The sequence below is a fragment of the Siniperca chuatsi genome, linkage group LG24, assembly GCF_020085105.1.
Source record: "Siniperca chuatsi isolate FFG_IHB_CAS linkage group LG24, ASM2008510v1, whole genome shotgun sequence".
NCBI classification, from domain to species: domain Eukaryota; kingdom Metazoa; phylum Chordata; class Actinopteri; order Centrarchiformes; family Sinipercidae; genus Siniperca; species Siniperca chuatsi.
Genome location: NC_058065.1, coordinates 5,026,778 through 5,040,750, shown reverse-complemented (window position 1 = coordinate 5,040,750; position 13,973 = coordinate 5,026,778). Strand labels below are relative to the sequence as shown.

The following is a 13,973-nucleotide window of genomic DNA, read 5'->3' as shown; positions in this document are numbered from 1 at the left end:
ATTAATGCAGCAGTAATATTAATCCAAAACATCAGATATAATAGGAAAACAGTGACAGGGAGCATTTTACTGCAGAATCAGTACTTTTACTTTTCATACTTTAAGTACATTTTGCTGATAATACTTACATATGTTTACTTAACTGTCCTGTTGTGTTCGTTTCATGTCAGTTAATTCTGGAGGAGGTTTGGGTGGTGGAAAGACGTGCAGCAACAAACAGCCTTAGCAGGACTGTATCAGCAGAATAAAAGAAGGAACTCTCAGGTTAAAAAGGCAGATGTGTACACCTGTATCGGTGCAGTGCAGGACAAATCTGCCAGAGAGAGAATGGAAGTTATGTAAAGGCTCAGTATTGCAGACAGTGGATTTAGATGCACGACTCAGAAGCTGTGTCCCAATCCCACTATAGCCACCCCCACTATAAGGGGGTGGGGGGAAGCTGATTAGGGGATTGGGAACAGGTGTGGGAGTCTGGTGATGTCTGAAGGTGGGAAACAGGGAGGACACCTGCAGGACAGGAAGGGAATGGCCTGCAGGGCAACCTTATAACATGAAGAATAATGCACATGGAGAGTGTTACCATGAACAAAGTACGCTACGTATGTACACTACTACGTATCTAGCGTACGTGAAGGAAGTTTAACGGTGTACATGACACCAGTGGTGGAAAGTAATTAGTGCATTTACTCAAGAACAATTTTGACATACTTGTACTCGACTTGAGTATTTCCATTCTATACTTCTACTACATTTATTTGACAGTTACTTTTTTAACATAAAAACATGATATTCTTAGATGATATGATGCAGTGCCATACTACTAATCTACCCTGTATACGATACTATCAGTAAATTGGCTCCACGTTGACGAACTACAACATTAAAATGCTCTTACGTGTATTTGTTAGTGATAAAAACAGAATAATATAATATTTTATAATAATAAAACACTGAAAGGAGCAATTCTGCATAATGAGTAATTTTACTTTTGATACTTTAGGTACATTTTGCTGATAATATACTTTTACTTAAGTGACTTTTACTTATAATGTGAGTATTCTGTTACTTCTACTTTTACTTAAGTGAAGGATCTGAGTACTTTTTCCACCACTGCAAGACATGAAGGGAAAACCACGTCAGAATCCTCCAGGATTAAAATAAGACTCACAAATGGCTCATTCATTGTTCTTTAATATTAAAAACAGCCAAAAAATACAACAAGCTTTTCTTTATTATCCCTCACCCACAATGCCCCCACAGAAGAAAAACAAAATCAAGTTAAACTCACAGTACAAACCCCAATAGAAACAATAACCATGACTTCACATATTAGACTCTAAAGTGGCGTCAAATGTTACAAAGCACAGACAGCGAGACAGTTCAGCAGACTGCATCATCAGCTGCTCAGTCCGACACGCAGAGAGCTCCATGTTTCATCTTTAAATGAATTACGAGAAGCTGTATCCAAGGCTACCAAACACATTGGCATGGCAACCAATAGCCATGCGCTAGGGGGATTATCACAATTTATTATACATTTCAGTCGTCACTACTGTTTTTCCTTTCATGTAGTTCAGTCTTTCAGTCGTCACTACTGTTTTTCCTTTTATTCTTATATGTTAAGAGCAGTTTGGAAATGAAACTCCAGACACTGAGCACATGTTGGCTCCTCTTGTCTAAAAGCTAAAACAGCATCGAGGACATTCATCACTGTGATTAATGGCACTTGTGTGCGGCTGACAGTAATTGTCTGAGTCACTCTCACACCCGTAATCACAGCGAGGAACGCTCTCAGGCACTGTGTGTTGCCATAACGCTTATGATGCCTTTTACTGCAGAGCTTTATGGATAACACTATAACCTGGGAGTATTTCCAAACTGTTTGGTGCAGCAAGAGAAGAAAGTTTAAGCAAAGTGATGAGGAATTGCACTTGAAATAATTGATCCAGAACAGCAGTTAGACAAATTTAAATGAATAAATTAGGATATGAGTTTAAATCCAAGTTTACGAAGCAAAAATGATATTTTGTCATCCAAGGGTTTAAAGGAACATTAAGTGGCGTAAAACCATTTTGGCGACCAGTAGAAAATATAAAAACATAGAAATTCAAATAGCAAATAGTAGCCTGTAACTATCAAAACGCGAGCGATGAGAGCAGTACAGCGAAAATTCAACGCAAACTCCTTGTGAAAAGGTTACACAGTAAATAATCATGTAAAAAAACTGAAACTGCAATAGACCTGCTGCAGATATGTTCTAAGAAAAAGGCGTTATACATATAAAGGACTAAGAGTAGTAACTTCATCAGCAATCTCATTAAGCTACTGCAGATAGACAGTGAACATTTTGTGCTATGGGACAACAAACATTTCACTTATTGCCCCTTTAAGCTAAATATTTAGAAAAAAAAGTTGGTGCGAAATGATAAATATCTACTTTTAGAAATAAATAAATCTCATTTGAAACACTGATACTGACAAGGAGACAGTTTAATAAAATCAACTATCCTACAACATAAAGTACTGTACATGTGTTGAGCACTATTGCTGTCTAATTAAGAGCTAGATGACTTAACAGATCTGTAACTATATTTGTAAAACAGTCAAGCTGCCCCACAGAAATATACAACATGACATGATAAACAGGTTTTCCTAACGAGGCTGTCTTATGATGAGTCATGTCTGCTTTTTGGTTGGTTACAAATGTTGTACTGCTTCCCTGTGCAAGTCAGTCGCTTCCAGATAAAGTTTTAGTCTTGAGAAATGAGAAACGCTGGCAATGAAAAGGATACAAGAGAAACAAAATGCCACAAAAATGACCTTGATGTCAGGCTTTGTCATGTTTTGAAATGGTTTCGTGTCCCACTGACTGAGCAGTTTGGTGCAATTTGCATCAAAACAAAAACTCTCAACGTTTAGAGAAAGAGCTTGATACATAATCGATATCATGATAAAAATCGATTTATGTGATACTAGGCAAAAAAACCCCCAAAAACAACAAAACATACTGACAGGAAGAATCGAAGGTGATAGTAGAATATGGTTAGCAAAAGCGGCCTGGTCTGAAATGCAAATTCAGATTATTAACACAAAATATAATCAACTAATAAATTATGATGTATTATTAAAGGTTTCGATAAGACTTTTATAGATCCCAGGGGGAAATTCACAAGCTACCCAGCAGTACTTAAAGTAATTAAAATCAGCTCCACCTTTACCAGCTGCAACATTAAAGTGATGAACACATCACTGCATCAATAATTATAATACAATAACATAATATTCATCATTCTGAAATGGTGCATTCTGCATAATAAGTACTTTTGGTACTTAGTGCAGGACCTTTACTTGTAACAGAATATTTCTACACTGTGTGTACACTGTATTCAATCATTTATTTTATTTGTTATTTGTCTTTGATATGTGTTACTGTTTTTTAATCTCTTTTTATTGGTTTTATTATTACATTTTCATTACATTAAATCATTTTTATTTTTATTTATTTATTTATTTTGTCTCCTGTGCATTAGTCTCAAATAACTTTACTGTTTACATTTGTACTGTGTTATTATCAGCTTGTCACTCATCTGTAAAGCACTTTGAATTGCACTAACCTGTATGAAAGGTGCTATACAAATAAAGTTTGACTGATAAAAAGGATGTTTTCGTCCTTAACTTTAATTTTTGCTTATCTAGTCACAAACATTTAATGTTGTAAAGCAAGAGAAGCCAAGTTTTCACCAGAACTATTTTACTTGCTAAAAGTTGCTGTTATCCCACATTTACATGACATGAAGCTATGAAAATAGCACATCAAAATGTCACTGCTGAGGGACGTAATCGTCAAAGTATGCGTCCACACAAACCCTGTGTTTGAGAATTTGCGCTAATTTCACGTTTTGTGAAGACTGTCTTGTTTACCAGTGGCATCAAAGAGAAAGACAAATTTTATCACCTCCTCCTCCAAACTTCCCCCACATTTTGTAGAATTTAAAAATCTTGCCATCACACAAAAACTAAGCATTTTCTCTGTTCTGTAAAGGAGAGAGAGGCAATATTTCAGGTAGTGAAAACCTCTATTAGACTGTTTGTTACCCATCATGATACTTGACAACAGAGCTGAGTGTAGGAGCTTTATTCTACTGAGGTGATGAGCGACAGAAACTAGTCTGATATGTTGAGAAGAAGCTTGTTTTGTCCATCAAATGTTGTGCTACAGGTATAAAACACGCACACACACACACACACACACACTCAGTCTACCAGGGGCACATACACTCTTAAACACACAGTCTCGGTCCAGTAATAACCACGTTCGCTCTCACTCGTCATCCCGTTGTTGTTGTTGGTCGAGTAATGATGATGCATCAAGCAGACATCCTCTAAAATAACCAATTAGGGAGTGAGTCAGCTGAATCCGGCTGCGTCTTGACAGGAAGTGTCCCTCGTCTGGGTAGATCTGTCCCGAAGAACACGAGAGATGCATGAGTAAAGCATAGCATATGATGCTACTGAGCTGTAGACGTTCAAATGACAAAATGTCTTAAAAGTGCTCAGAATAAATGCATAGTTTTAACATCTACAGTTCCATGACAACTGAGCAAACTTTATCTGCAGAGGAAAGCCATGTCATACGGTCAAAAGCTCCAGAATAAGCAAGTAAGTGGACCCTGAATGGAGTTTTTTTTTGTCAATGTATTTGTTTGGGTTTCTTTGTCTCTAATAAACTTTTCTGTCACAAAGACAAATAAACCTCATTTTTTGTTTGATGACCACGTGTTTTTGAGTCTATTTCAATAAAGTTTTATGAGCCAAAGGACAGTAAAACTGAGCTCATGGGATGTCAGCCTTCAGCTTAAGTGAAAACCCATAAAAATCAGGTAATTTAAAACTCTTACTGACTCACCAGTTATTACAAACCAACACAACATTATTTCAAATTCTAAAGGAGATACCAAAGTTTCCAAAGATACCAAATATGTCGGGCTGAATTTTGGGTAAATGTGTACACAATGATTAAAGGAATAGTTCAAAGCTTTGTGAGAGAGTTAGATGACACGATTAATACCACTCTCATGTATGTACAGTAAATATGAAGCAGCTGCCAGCAGCAGGTTAGCTTAGCTTAGCACAAAGACTGGAAACAGCTAGCCTGGCTTTGTTAAAGGCAAATCAGCACCTCTAAAGCTCACCGATTAACACTTTATATCTTGTTAATTTAATCTGTACAAAAACTGAAGTGTGAAAATAACAAGTTGTGGTTTTAGAGGGGATTATGTTGAAATTTCTTGGCTGGCTAAGCTGTGCTAAGCTAACCGGCTGTCTTCTCATTTAACTTTGTGCAACAAAGCTTGTAAGAGTTGAACTATTACTGTTAGGGGAAATAAAGGGGAAAAGTTTATGTTGAGTGCTTATTTTTTAGTACCGTCTAAAAAATACTGTTTTTCCAGTGCAGTTTGGAAGAGGATTTTTTTCAGGTATTGTGATTCAGGATTACAAACTCACACTTACATGATAGAGGATGATAGTGTATTGAAACAGTGTTACAGACTTTAATTACAAAACACATCATAGAGTAGGTCATTGTGAGATCTGTTTATTTTATTTTGTCTCCAGCCCCAGTTGAAATAGTTTTGTAAGAATGAAATGTATTATTTTCAAGAGTGTAGTATTTACCTGCATAGTATAGTTGGCGCCGATCTTTATTAAGTGTTTGATGAGCTCTGCTGAGTGCTGAAAGTGAACGTTTGCTGTGGAGAAAAACAAGACATGCAAATAAGTGTCGATGGGGTTAATTCCACTGCTGGATAAAAGCTCCGGCTCTCATCGAGGTCAGGTTTTAATGCTCTGCATCACGGAAAGGCTCACTTCAAAAGGACACAACCACCAGCTGAAAAGACTCACGCCTACCTTTTAATAACACACATTACAGGTTACTGTGAAAATTACATGTTATGTGTTGGTTTGCAATGAAAACTGTCATATGAGGAGAATAGAGGAGATGTGTGTACCGTCAGCAGTGCCGTGAGCCAGAAACAGAGCTCCCCCCTGTAGACCTTTCATGTTGGCCAGGACTTTAGATGCCTGGACACACAGATAAAGAGAAATTCTGTATTAATACATAGTATTTTATAAGCTTATCATTTATTTTGTTTGTAAAATCTCAAAGGAATAGTTCAGCATTTTTGGAAATAGCTTCTTCTTTTTCTTGCTGAGAGTTAGATGAGAAGGTTGATACCACTCTCATCTGTGTATGATAAAATATGAGGCTACAGCCAGGAGCCGGTTAGCTTAGCTTAGCACAAAGACTGGAGACAGGGGGAAACAGCTAGCCTGGCTCTGTCCAAACATAACAAAATTCGTCTACCAGCACCTTTAAAGCTCACTAATTAACACTTTATATCTCATTTGTGTAATCTGTACTAAAACTTAAATGTAAAAACAACAATCGCAGTTTTACTGGGGGTTATGTTGCAAACTATTTGGCTAGCAGCAGTTGCCAGGCAACCAGCAGAGACTCCAGGAAGTTACTGGTCCCGGCCAAGAAATAGTGCAGCACATAAACCCCTGTAAAATGACGAATTGTCATTTTTACACTTCGATTTTTGTACTGCTGTTAGGCAGATTTTAACATCAACTTTGGACAGAGTAAGGCTAGCTGTTTCCAGTCTTTACGATAAGCTAAGCTAACCGGCTACTGGCTGTAACTGAGTAAAATTTATTTTATTAATTTAAATGCTTGCTATATAAATAAAGTTTGATGGATTGATTGATATTTAGCGTTAAGACATGATCAATCCTCTCATCAAACTATTCTTTTTATCTGAAAAGTAGCAGTCAAATAAATGTAGTGGAAGAGAAGTATAAAATAGAAATACTCCAATAAAGTACAGGTATCTCAAAATTGTATCTAAATACAATACTTGAGTCAATAAACTTAGTGATTGTGAAACTCTAACAACGCTGGTGTGAGCAGAAAATAGGTCTTGGAAAGGTCATGGAGGGATATTTTGAAAGCAACTTGGCCATGACATGTACACAGAAGCTCAGAGAAAAATATCTTTAAGCTCAGGTAAATGCTGAGTATCTTGTATTATTCTCTGAAACAAGACGCCAGATTGCATTTAGATGTATTGCTCAGGGGAGTGTGGATGGTAGTTGTCATATTAGAGGACATCTCAATCTCTCAATCTCATTCAGTTTTTCCCAGCTGGGATTCAAACAAAGAAATTTTCCAGCTTGTCAGTCACCGCACATCAACAACTGGACATTTTATAACCCGTTTCTTTCTCTGCTTCTCCGTCGGGACGAGTGATGATGTCCCTCTGATTATTGTCTGATCACATCGTGCCACATTTCCCTTCTTTGGATGTCATTTCAAGCAGACCCCACCTCCTGCTGTGAGAGTCACAAAAATAGCGTACTCTGGCCCAGTTATAGGCAACCCACTTAGGAGGAAAAACACACTTTGAGTGCAACCTTCACTTAGAGGACAATAGTGTAATTTCTTTTTAGCCTACACCTCTGGCATTTTGCTATTTTTCATGTTTGTGTGTTTTTCCAAAGGACAAGATTTGGAGCGCTGCCTGAAACGCTCGTGGCCACATGTTCTTTTTTTATTTTAAAACGGACGGGGGACTGTTTTGTTTGTGAAGTGAACCAAGAGAAAAGAGAGATTTTGTGAAAAGAAAAGTAATTTTCTTAAAGAATCTAAAATATTATTTGGAGTACAAAACCCTCTCACTGTAGAAAGAGTGCAATACATTTACACGGTTGTGCAATTTTAATCTTGAAGCTACACACCAGCAGCCTTTGAAGTTGTGGCTCCATTAAAGCCAGTGAATGTCTGGAAGTAAAATTGATTTTAGAAATTGATTTTCTAATAATTATGTTGCCAAAATCTTGCATCAACTAATCCACATGCAGACAACTACCAGCCCACACACACACACACACACACACACACACACATATTTGGATTCATTTTTTAAATTTTTCTCTAATCTTTGCTTTATTAGTGAAATATTAGATAATTTTACCGCTTTGGGCCTCAAACAATAATCTAAAGGAAACCATTTGAGAAGTTTAGAGGGGTCTCTTTGGTGGAGCTGCTAACAACTCGTAGACATCTGAATGAGCAAGTGTATGAGCCCCAACCAGACTGTGTTGTATTTTATATACTTATCAACAAAATCTTTAATCTGAAAAGTAACTTGTAACCACAGCTATCAAATAAATGTAGTGCAGTAAAAAGTACTATATTTGGCTCTGAACTGTAGTGGAGTAGAAGTATAAAGCAGGATAGAGTGGAAATAGCGGCCCCTTCCTAAAGTGGTACAGTCCTACATTGACCTGAGCTGTTGAGATATACGGGTCATCCTGCTGAATGTCTAGTCTTGTACACAAGACTGAGATTAAGAAATGAAAGTAAAATGGTGAGAAACTACACATTAAAACAAAGTACTGGAGCAAGAAGTTGCCAAGAGCGCTGAAATAGCAGATATATTGGTGGAAGAAGCACTCAGATCCTTTACTTAAGTAAAAGTAGAATTACCATCATTACAATCACTCCATTACAGGTCCTGAATTCAAAATGTTACTTAAGTAAAAGTACAGAAACATCTACTTCAAGTATCAAAAGTAAAAGTACTCATTATGCAGAATTGCTCCTTTCACAGTGTTACATTAGTCAATGTGGAGCCAATTTTTAGATACTTTGTATACTGCTGGGTAGATTACTAGTATAGTACTGCATCATATCATATAAGCATATCAAATGTTTTTGTAGTGTCAAATAAATGTAGTGAAGTAAAAAGTACAATATTTCCCTCTGGAATAGAAAGTAAAAGCACACGTATGTCAAAAATTGTACTTAAGTAAATGTACTTAGTTGCATTCCACCACTGTTGGTGGCAGTGAAAGTACAAATACATGAGTCAAAAGGCTAAAGTAATGGACATAATTCAGCTGTATCAGATAAATTGATTAGATTAAATTAAAGTTAAATGGCTGATGGCATGATAGCAAACATGTGGTAGAGGACAGAGAGATCTGGCTCATGGCTTCTACAATCCACTGTCAAGTTTGCAAACTTTATTTAATTTTATTTCTGTTCATAAGTATTTATAATGATGTTTTTATTTGGAGCAACAGAACAGTTAGCCCCGTGATGATGAGACAAGGGAAAGAGGAAACAGAGAGACGGGTTATAAAGAGACTGTAGGATTTTACATTACTTATTCAGAAACTATAATATTTTTGGTTTATTTTTCAAATTGGTAGTTGTGTCAGATCAGGGGTTTCGCTGCCACCTCAGCAACCTTTTGATTTTTGTGTTATACGTCCGGCTTCTGGAAAAGATACGATTTGGGACATAAAAACAAAAAAATGAACAGATGACAGATGGATGATTGGTAAAAGCAGCTCACCTGGTATCTGTTCTCCTCAGTTGAAGGTGAGCCGAGGTATCTCTCCGCGAACGCAGAGGCTGGAAGAAAAGAGGTTACAGGATTTTGTTGTAAGTAGAGTGAAACCCTTATTCAACTCAGACAGACTTCAGTCTATTAAACTATAATCACATACAGCAGTATCTCCTCAGCTGTACATTAGCCCTAATACTCGCTCGACGCTCCCAGAATTGAAGGAAGCTTTTCATCCTAAAAATTCAATAAGCCTGAATTCCCGAAAGCAGAACCTACGGATAATTAAAGTCACATTACCCAGACATTACACCACGTAGGATAACGACGTCGTGAATGAGGAAATGAGATGAGAGTCAGCGCTGCAGCAGCAGAAGTAATAAATACTTCCATGTCCCTGCAGGGTGTATTAAAGAAGAAGAGATTTTACTCTCTGCTCACCGTACATGGACCAGTCAATGACAGGAGCCAGAACTGCAGCACATCGGATCAGCTTCTCTGTCGACTTCAGCATCATCAGTGTGAGGTAGCCACCGTAGTCCTGTTAACAAAGTAGTCTCAGTTGTTTAGTTTCATATAAAAAACAGGCTGTGATTTAGATAGCAAAGCAGAAAAAAACCATATTCCTACTACAGACAGTTAGGTTAGTTTTTAAAGACTTTTCTCTAGTCTTTACTCAGCTATTTTACCTATTCAGGCCCCCACAAATGAGGCTCGTCGGGGCCGCGCGTAAAACAAAGACAAAATATCACTCACTCGGTCTACATGTGACGAGGGGTTGCAGGTAAAGTAAATCCTTCGTTTTAAGGCATCAACAGCCAAAAAGTTGGGAACCGCTGCTCTAAGAAATAAAAGACAATGTTTCTTAGTGTGTCAGAGAGTTCAGCATCCAAGTTCCTGCATATTCAGTGAGTGGAATTATTTAGTAAACTGAATATTTTTGCCCCTTATGGACCTTTATCACCATATAAATCCTTTCTAGAAAGCACTGATTTTATTAAGATGTCTGTTTAATGTCTCCTCCACAGATGAAAAACAACATTGTGTGCTTTACACAGTATCCCAGTTATTAGCGTTTTTTGGGAGTATCCTGTGTTGTGCATGTACGCGTCGTATCCTGGTTTCAGAAGCCTGGATGAGCCAGTTATCCCAGTTTTGCGAAACCTGAATATACTAAGCTGAAACTAGGATACTGTGGCATGTAAAGACATTATCCAGATTTCTGATCACCGCCTCAACTGTCCCTTTTTATGTAATACGAGTCCAATACGAACACCATTAGCTCCAGTTTGTGAATCTCATGTATTACCATTAACTTTGGGTCACAGAACAACGACCTTTTTACATGATGTAATGAAAGGAAGCGTCTGACGTTGGGAATGCAGAGGATTGTATTGTGGCTATAAAGTTCACATGTCATCATGAGTGTCCTCATACATTATCCTGTGTACGTTAATGAGATATCAGACAGATTAAAAATGCCTAGTTGAGCATTTCAAATATGGATTTATCCAGTCACACGCTGCACATTTATTCAGTCAGCTGAGAAATCAGGGTGAAAGGTTTGATTCATTCACAGGCTGACGCACGAACCTCCCCGAAGACTCCGACACGAGTGCGATCAACGAACGGCAGCCTCACCAGGTATCTGAGGAACACAGAGGAAACGTTTAACACAAGCACATAACAAGTGGACTTTGAAAGTTACATTTTTACATCGTAATTTACATGTTTGATTCAGTTTCACACTCTCAGCTGAAGCTCTGATCTAAAGCGACTGAGAAGTTTCAATTCACAGACTATCAAGCGACCAACAGTAGGGAGGTCAAAGGTCAAAGCTGCAGGGAATTACCAGCAGTACTCCTGCGCTGCCTCGACTGATCTTGTGAGAGAGTCGCTGGGAAAAGAAATGAGAAAACCAGGAAGGAAGGAGAGAACCTGCACCGTGTGTTTCACCAACTACTGTGTTTTTATATTAAAAAAACCTGCGTATTGTATGTGTGTTTTACAAGTGAATTAGTACTGTTGTGTTGCCGAACCAGTGGAGATGTTTTATATTTAAATTCTCAGAGGAAATCTAATTTCCTTAAACACAGTGGACAGATAGGGCAACCCTGTCTCTACAGTGACACACAAACAAGTTTGGTTTAACGTTCCTTTACTTTTTTAGTGCTTCTACCGACAGGAAAACCTCCAGACTTTTCTACTTAACCCTGACCCCCAACCTAAATCTATTCCTTATTCTAATATTAAACATAAACACAACTCCTGTTTGCCCTAAATTACCTCCTAAAGATGTGGATACCAGCATTAGGGCTGAAACTAATGACTATTTTACAATTACTCTGCAAATATTTTCTCAATCAATTAATCATTTGGTCAATAAAATATAAGATAGATATTTAAGATAATAGTGAATCAGAATCTTCCAGACACCAAGTAGACATATTTAAATGTCTTGTTTTCTCTGTCCAAAACCCCAAAATATTCAGTTTTAGTGACATAGAAGATTAAGAAAATTAGTAAATTCACATCTAAGAAGCTGGAACCAGAGAATGTTTTGTCATTTTTGCTTTAAAAAACTTCCTGTAATGATTAAACAATTGTCAGAATAGATGCAGATTAATTTTCTGTCACATATGTGTGCGTTTGTGTTTAACTGTGCATTAGATAAAAGGCAGAAGTGTCATGTTTTGCTTTGGGACAAACTGGCTACAGTTATTCAAGAATTATGCAGTTCTCTCTCTGTTTTAAAGTTGTTGTTTTTATCTTTAATCATGATGAGTTGCGCATTAATAAAACCCTCCATCAAACATGTTCACAAAACTATTTGAGAAAGGCGTCTCTGAAATTCTAATGAGCTTCACAGGTGATCACAAATCTTTCCTCACAGAAAAGCACCTTCTAAATGTCTTTCCAAACGTGACAGAGACACTGACACAGACATGAAGTCACCGAACTTAAGCTTACAGACTGGACAAAATGTGTTACATACTCCAGAGCTGCTATCTGGTCCTCTGCGTCCACTGAGCCGAGCCTCTCATGGACCTGCTGTAAAACCCTGTGAAGTGACGACGATAACGAGGGTCAGAAGGAAAGTTGCTCTGGAGGCCAGTTTTTCTGTGTGTGAACCATCACTTTCATGTACTGAGTCAAACTGTGCAGGCAAAATTAATAACAGAACCTTAAAGCAAAACATGTTGAGTATTTGTGTGAACGTTCAGTACCTTTGACCTCTGAACCCCGACCCTCTGCCGTCGAGCCGCGCTACGATGACCTGCTCTGATCCCGCTGTCACCCAGTCCCAGTCCGGCCTGAACTCTTCTGTCACCGCCTGGTCGCCTGGAGAACTGCCGCTGTCAGGACAGACCCAAAATATGGATTATTGTTATTTACTAACAGACACTTATTTTATTTACGCTTCCTTTCCTCAGTTTGTTTTAAATGTTTTTTTTCTTGTCTTTGTATAAAGTGCTGGAAAGTACATTTACTAAATGCTGCACTTAAGTACAATTTTGAGGTACTTTACTTGAGTATTTTCTGCTATTGTATACTTCTACTTCACTACATTTCATAGAGAAATATTGTACTTTTTACTCCATTATATTTATCTGACAGCTGGGGTCAACACTTACTTTTCAGGTTAAGATTTTGCATCAAAACTATAAGTGCCTATTAAACACCTTGCTAGAGATTAAACCAGTGGTTTCCGACCTTTTTGGCTTGTGTCTCATTTTCACATTTCAGATGTCTATGAGTTTTTAGCAAAACTAAAACTTCTCAGATGGTTTGATTTAAATCGCCAACGAATTTGTGTACTAGAACATTGTTTTTCCTTCTTTCCTCTCCCATTAATCATCTCATGGCCCCTACATTTGGGAACCACTGCACTCCACTAATTAACTGTATATAAAGTAATTAAAACTAGCTCCACCTGGAGCAGCTACAACAGTAAAATGATGCTCTAACACTGATGCATCAGCATTAACAATAAAGTTACACACAATAATATAATCAGTCACGGGACATTTCTCTGCAGAATGAGTATTTTTACTTTGATACTTTAAGTACACTTTGCTGAGAATACTTCTGTATTTTTAATAAAGTAGGCTGATTGGCCAGAGGGAGTGTAGTATTTTCTGGTAAGGTCTCAGCTTCACGTTTCTCCGATGAGTTGAAGCAGTTTAGCAACATTTTCTCCGAGGTTAACAAATATAGCGAGACTGTGATATTTATTGCAACTACTCTGCGTACAAAAAGGATTATAGGACATTAAAATTGGAGCTAAGATGTGAAATTTGATGCTACATTTACATTTTCTCATCTAACATCCTTTTTTTTTCATTTCTTACTGCTGTTGATTTGTAACATGTATTTGACAGCCTGCAGGTATGGAGTAGAGGAGTGAAGCTGTCCTTACTGAGTTTGGCCTTGTGTAAATTAAAAAAATGTAAATGTAATAAAGTGGAATAGGCTTACACGATGAGGAGGAGGCCGTAGATGTAGGACTCGGAGAAGTCAGGAGGATAGATGAGCTTCAGCGGCAGCTCTGAG

At 37.6% G+C, this 13,973-nt stretch overlaps 1 protein-coding gene across 1 annotated transcript in view; it reads right to left on the bottom strand.

Moving 5' to 3' along the window:
* Positions 1–1,173: 1,173 nt before the first annotated feature.
* Positions 1,174–13,973, bottom strand: part of LOC122871759 (inactive dipeptidyl peptidase 10-like) — a 48,196-nt gene continuing 35,396 nt past the window's right edge. The window contains 9 exon segments of the mRNA XM_044187097.1: positions 1,174–4,459; positions 5,677–5,750; positions 6,012–6,084; positions 9,429–9,487; positions 9,861–9,960; positions 11,013–11,067; positions 12,415–12,480; positions 12,647–12,775; positions 13,899–13,968. Coding sequence (XP_044043032.1) covers positions 4,322–4,459; positions 5,677–5,750; positions 6,012–6,084; positions 9,429–9,487; positions 9,861–9,960; positions 11,013–11,067; positions 12,415–12,480; positions 12,647–12,775; positions 13,899–13,968 — 764 coding nt within the window. The 3' untranslated portion in view covers positions 1,174–4,321.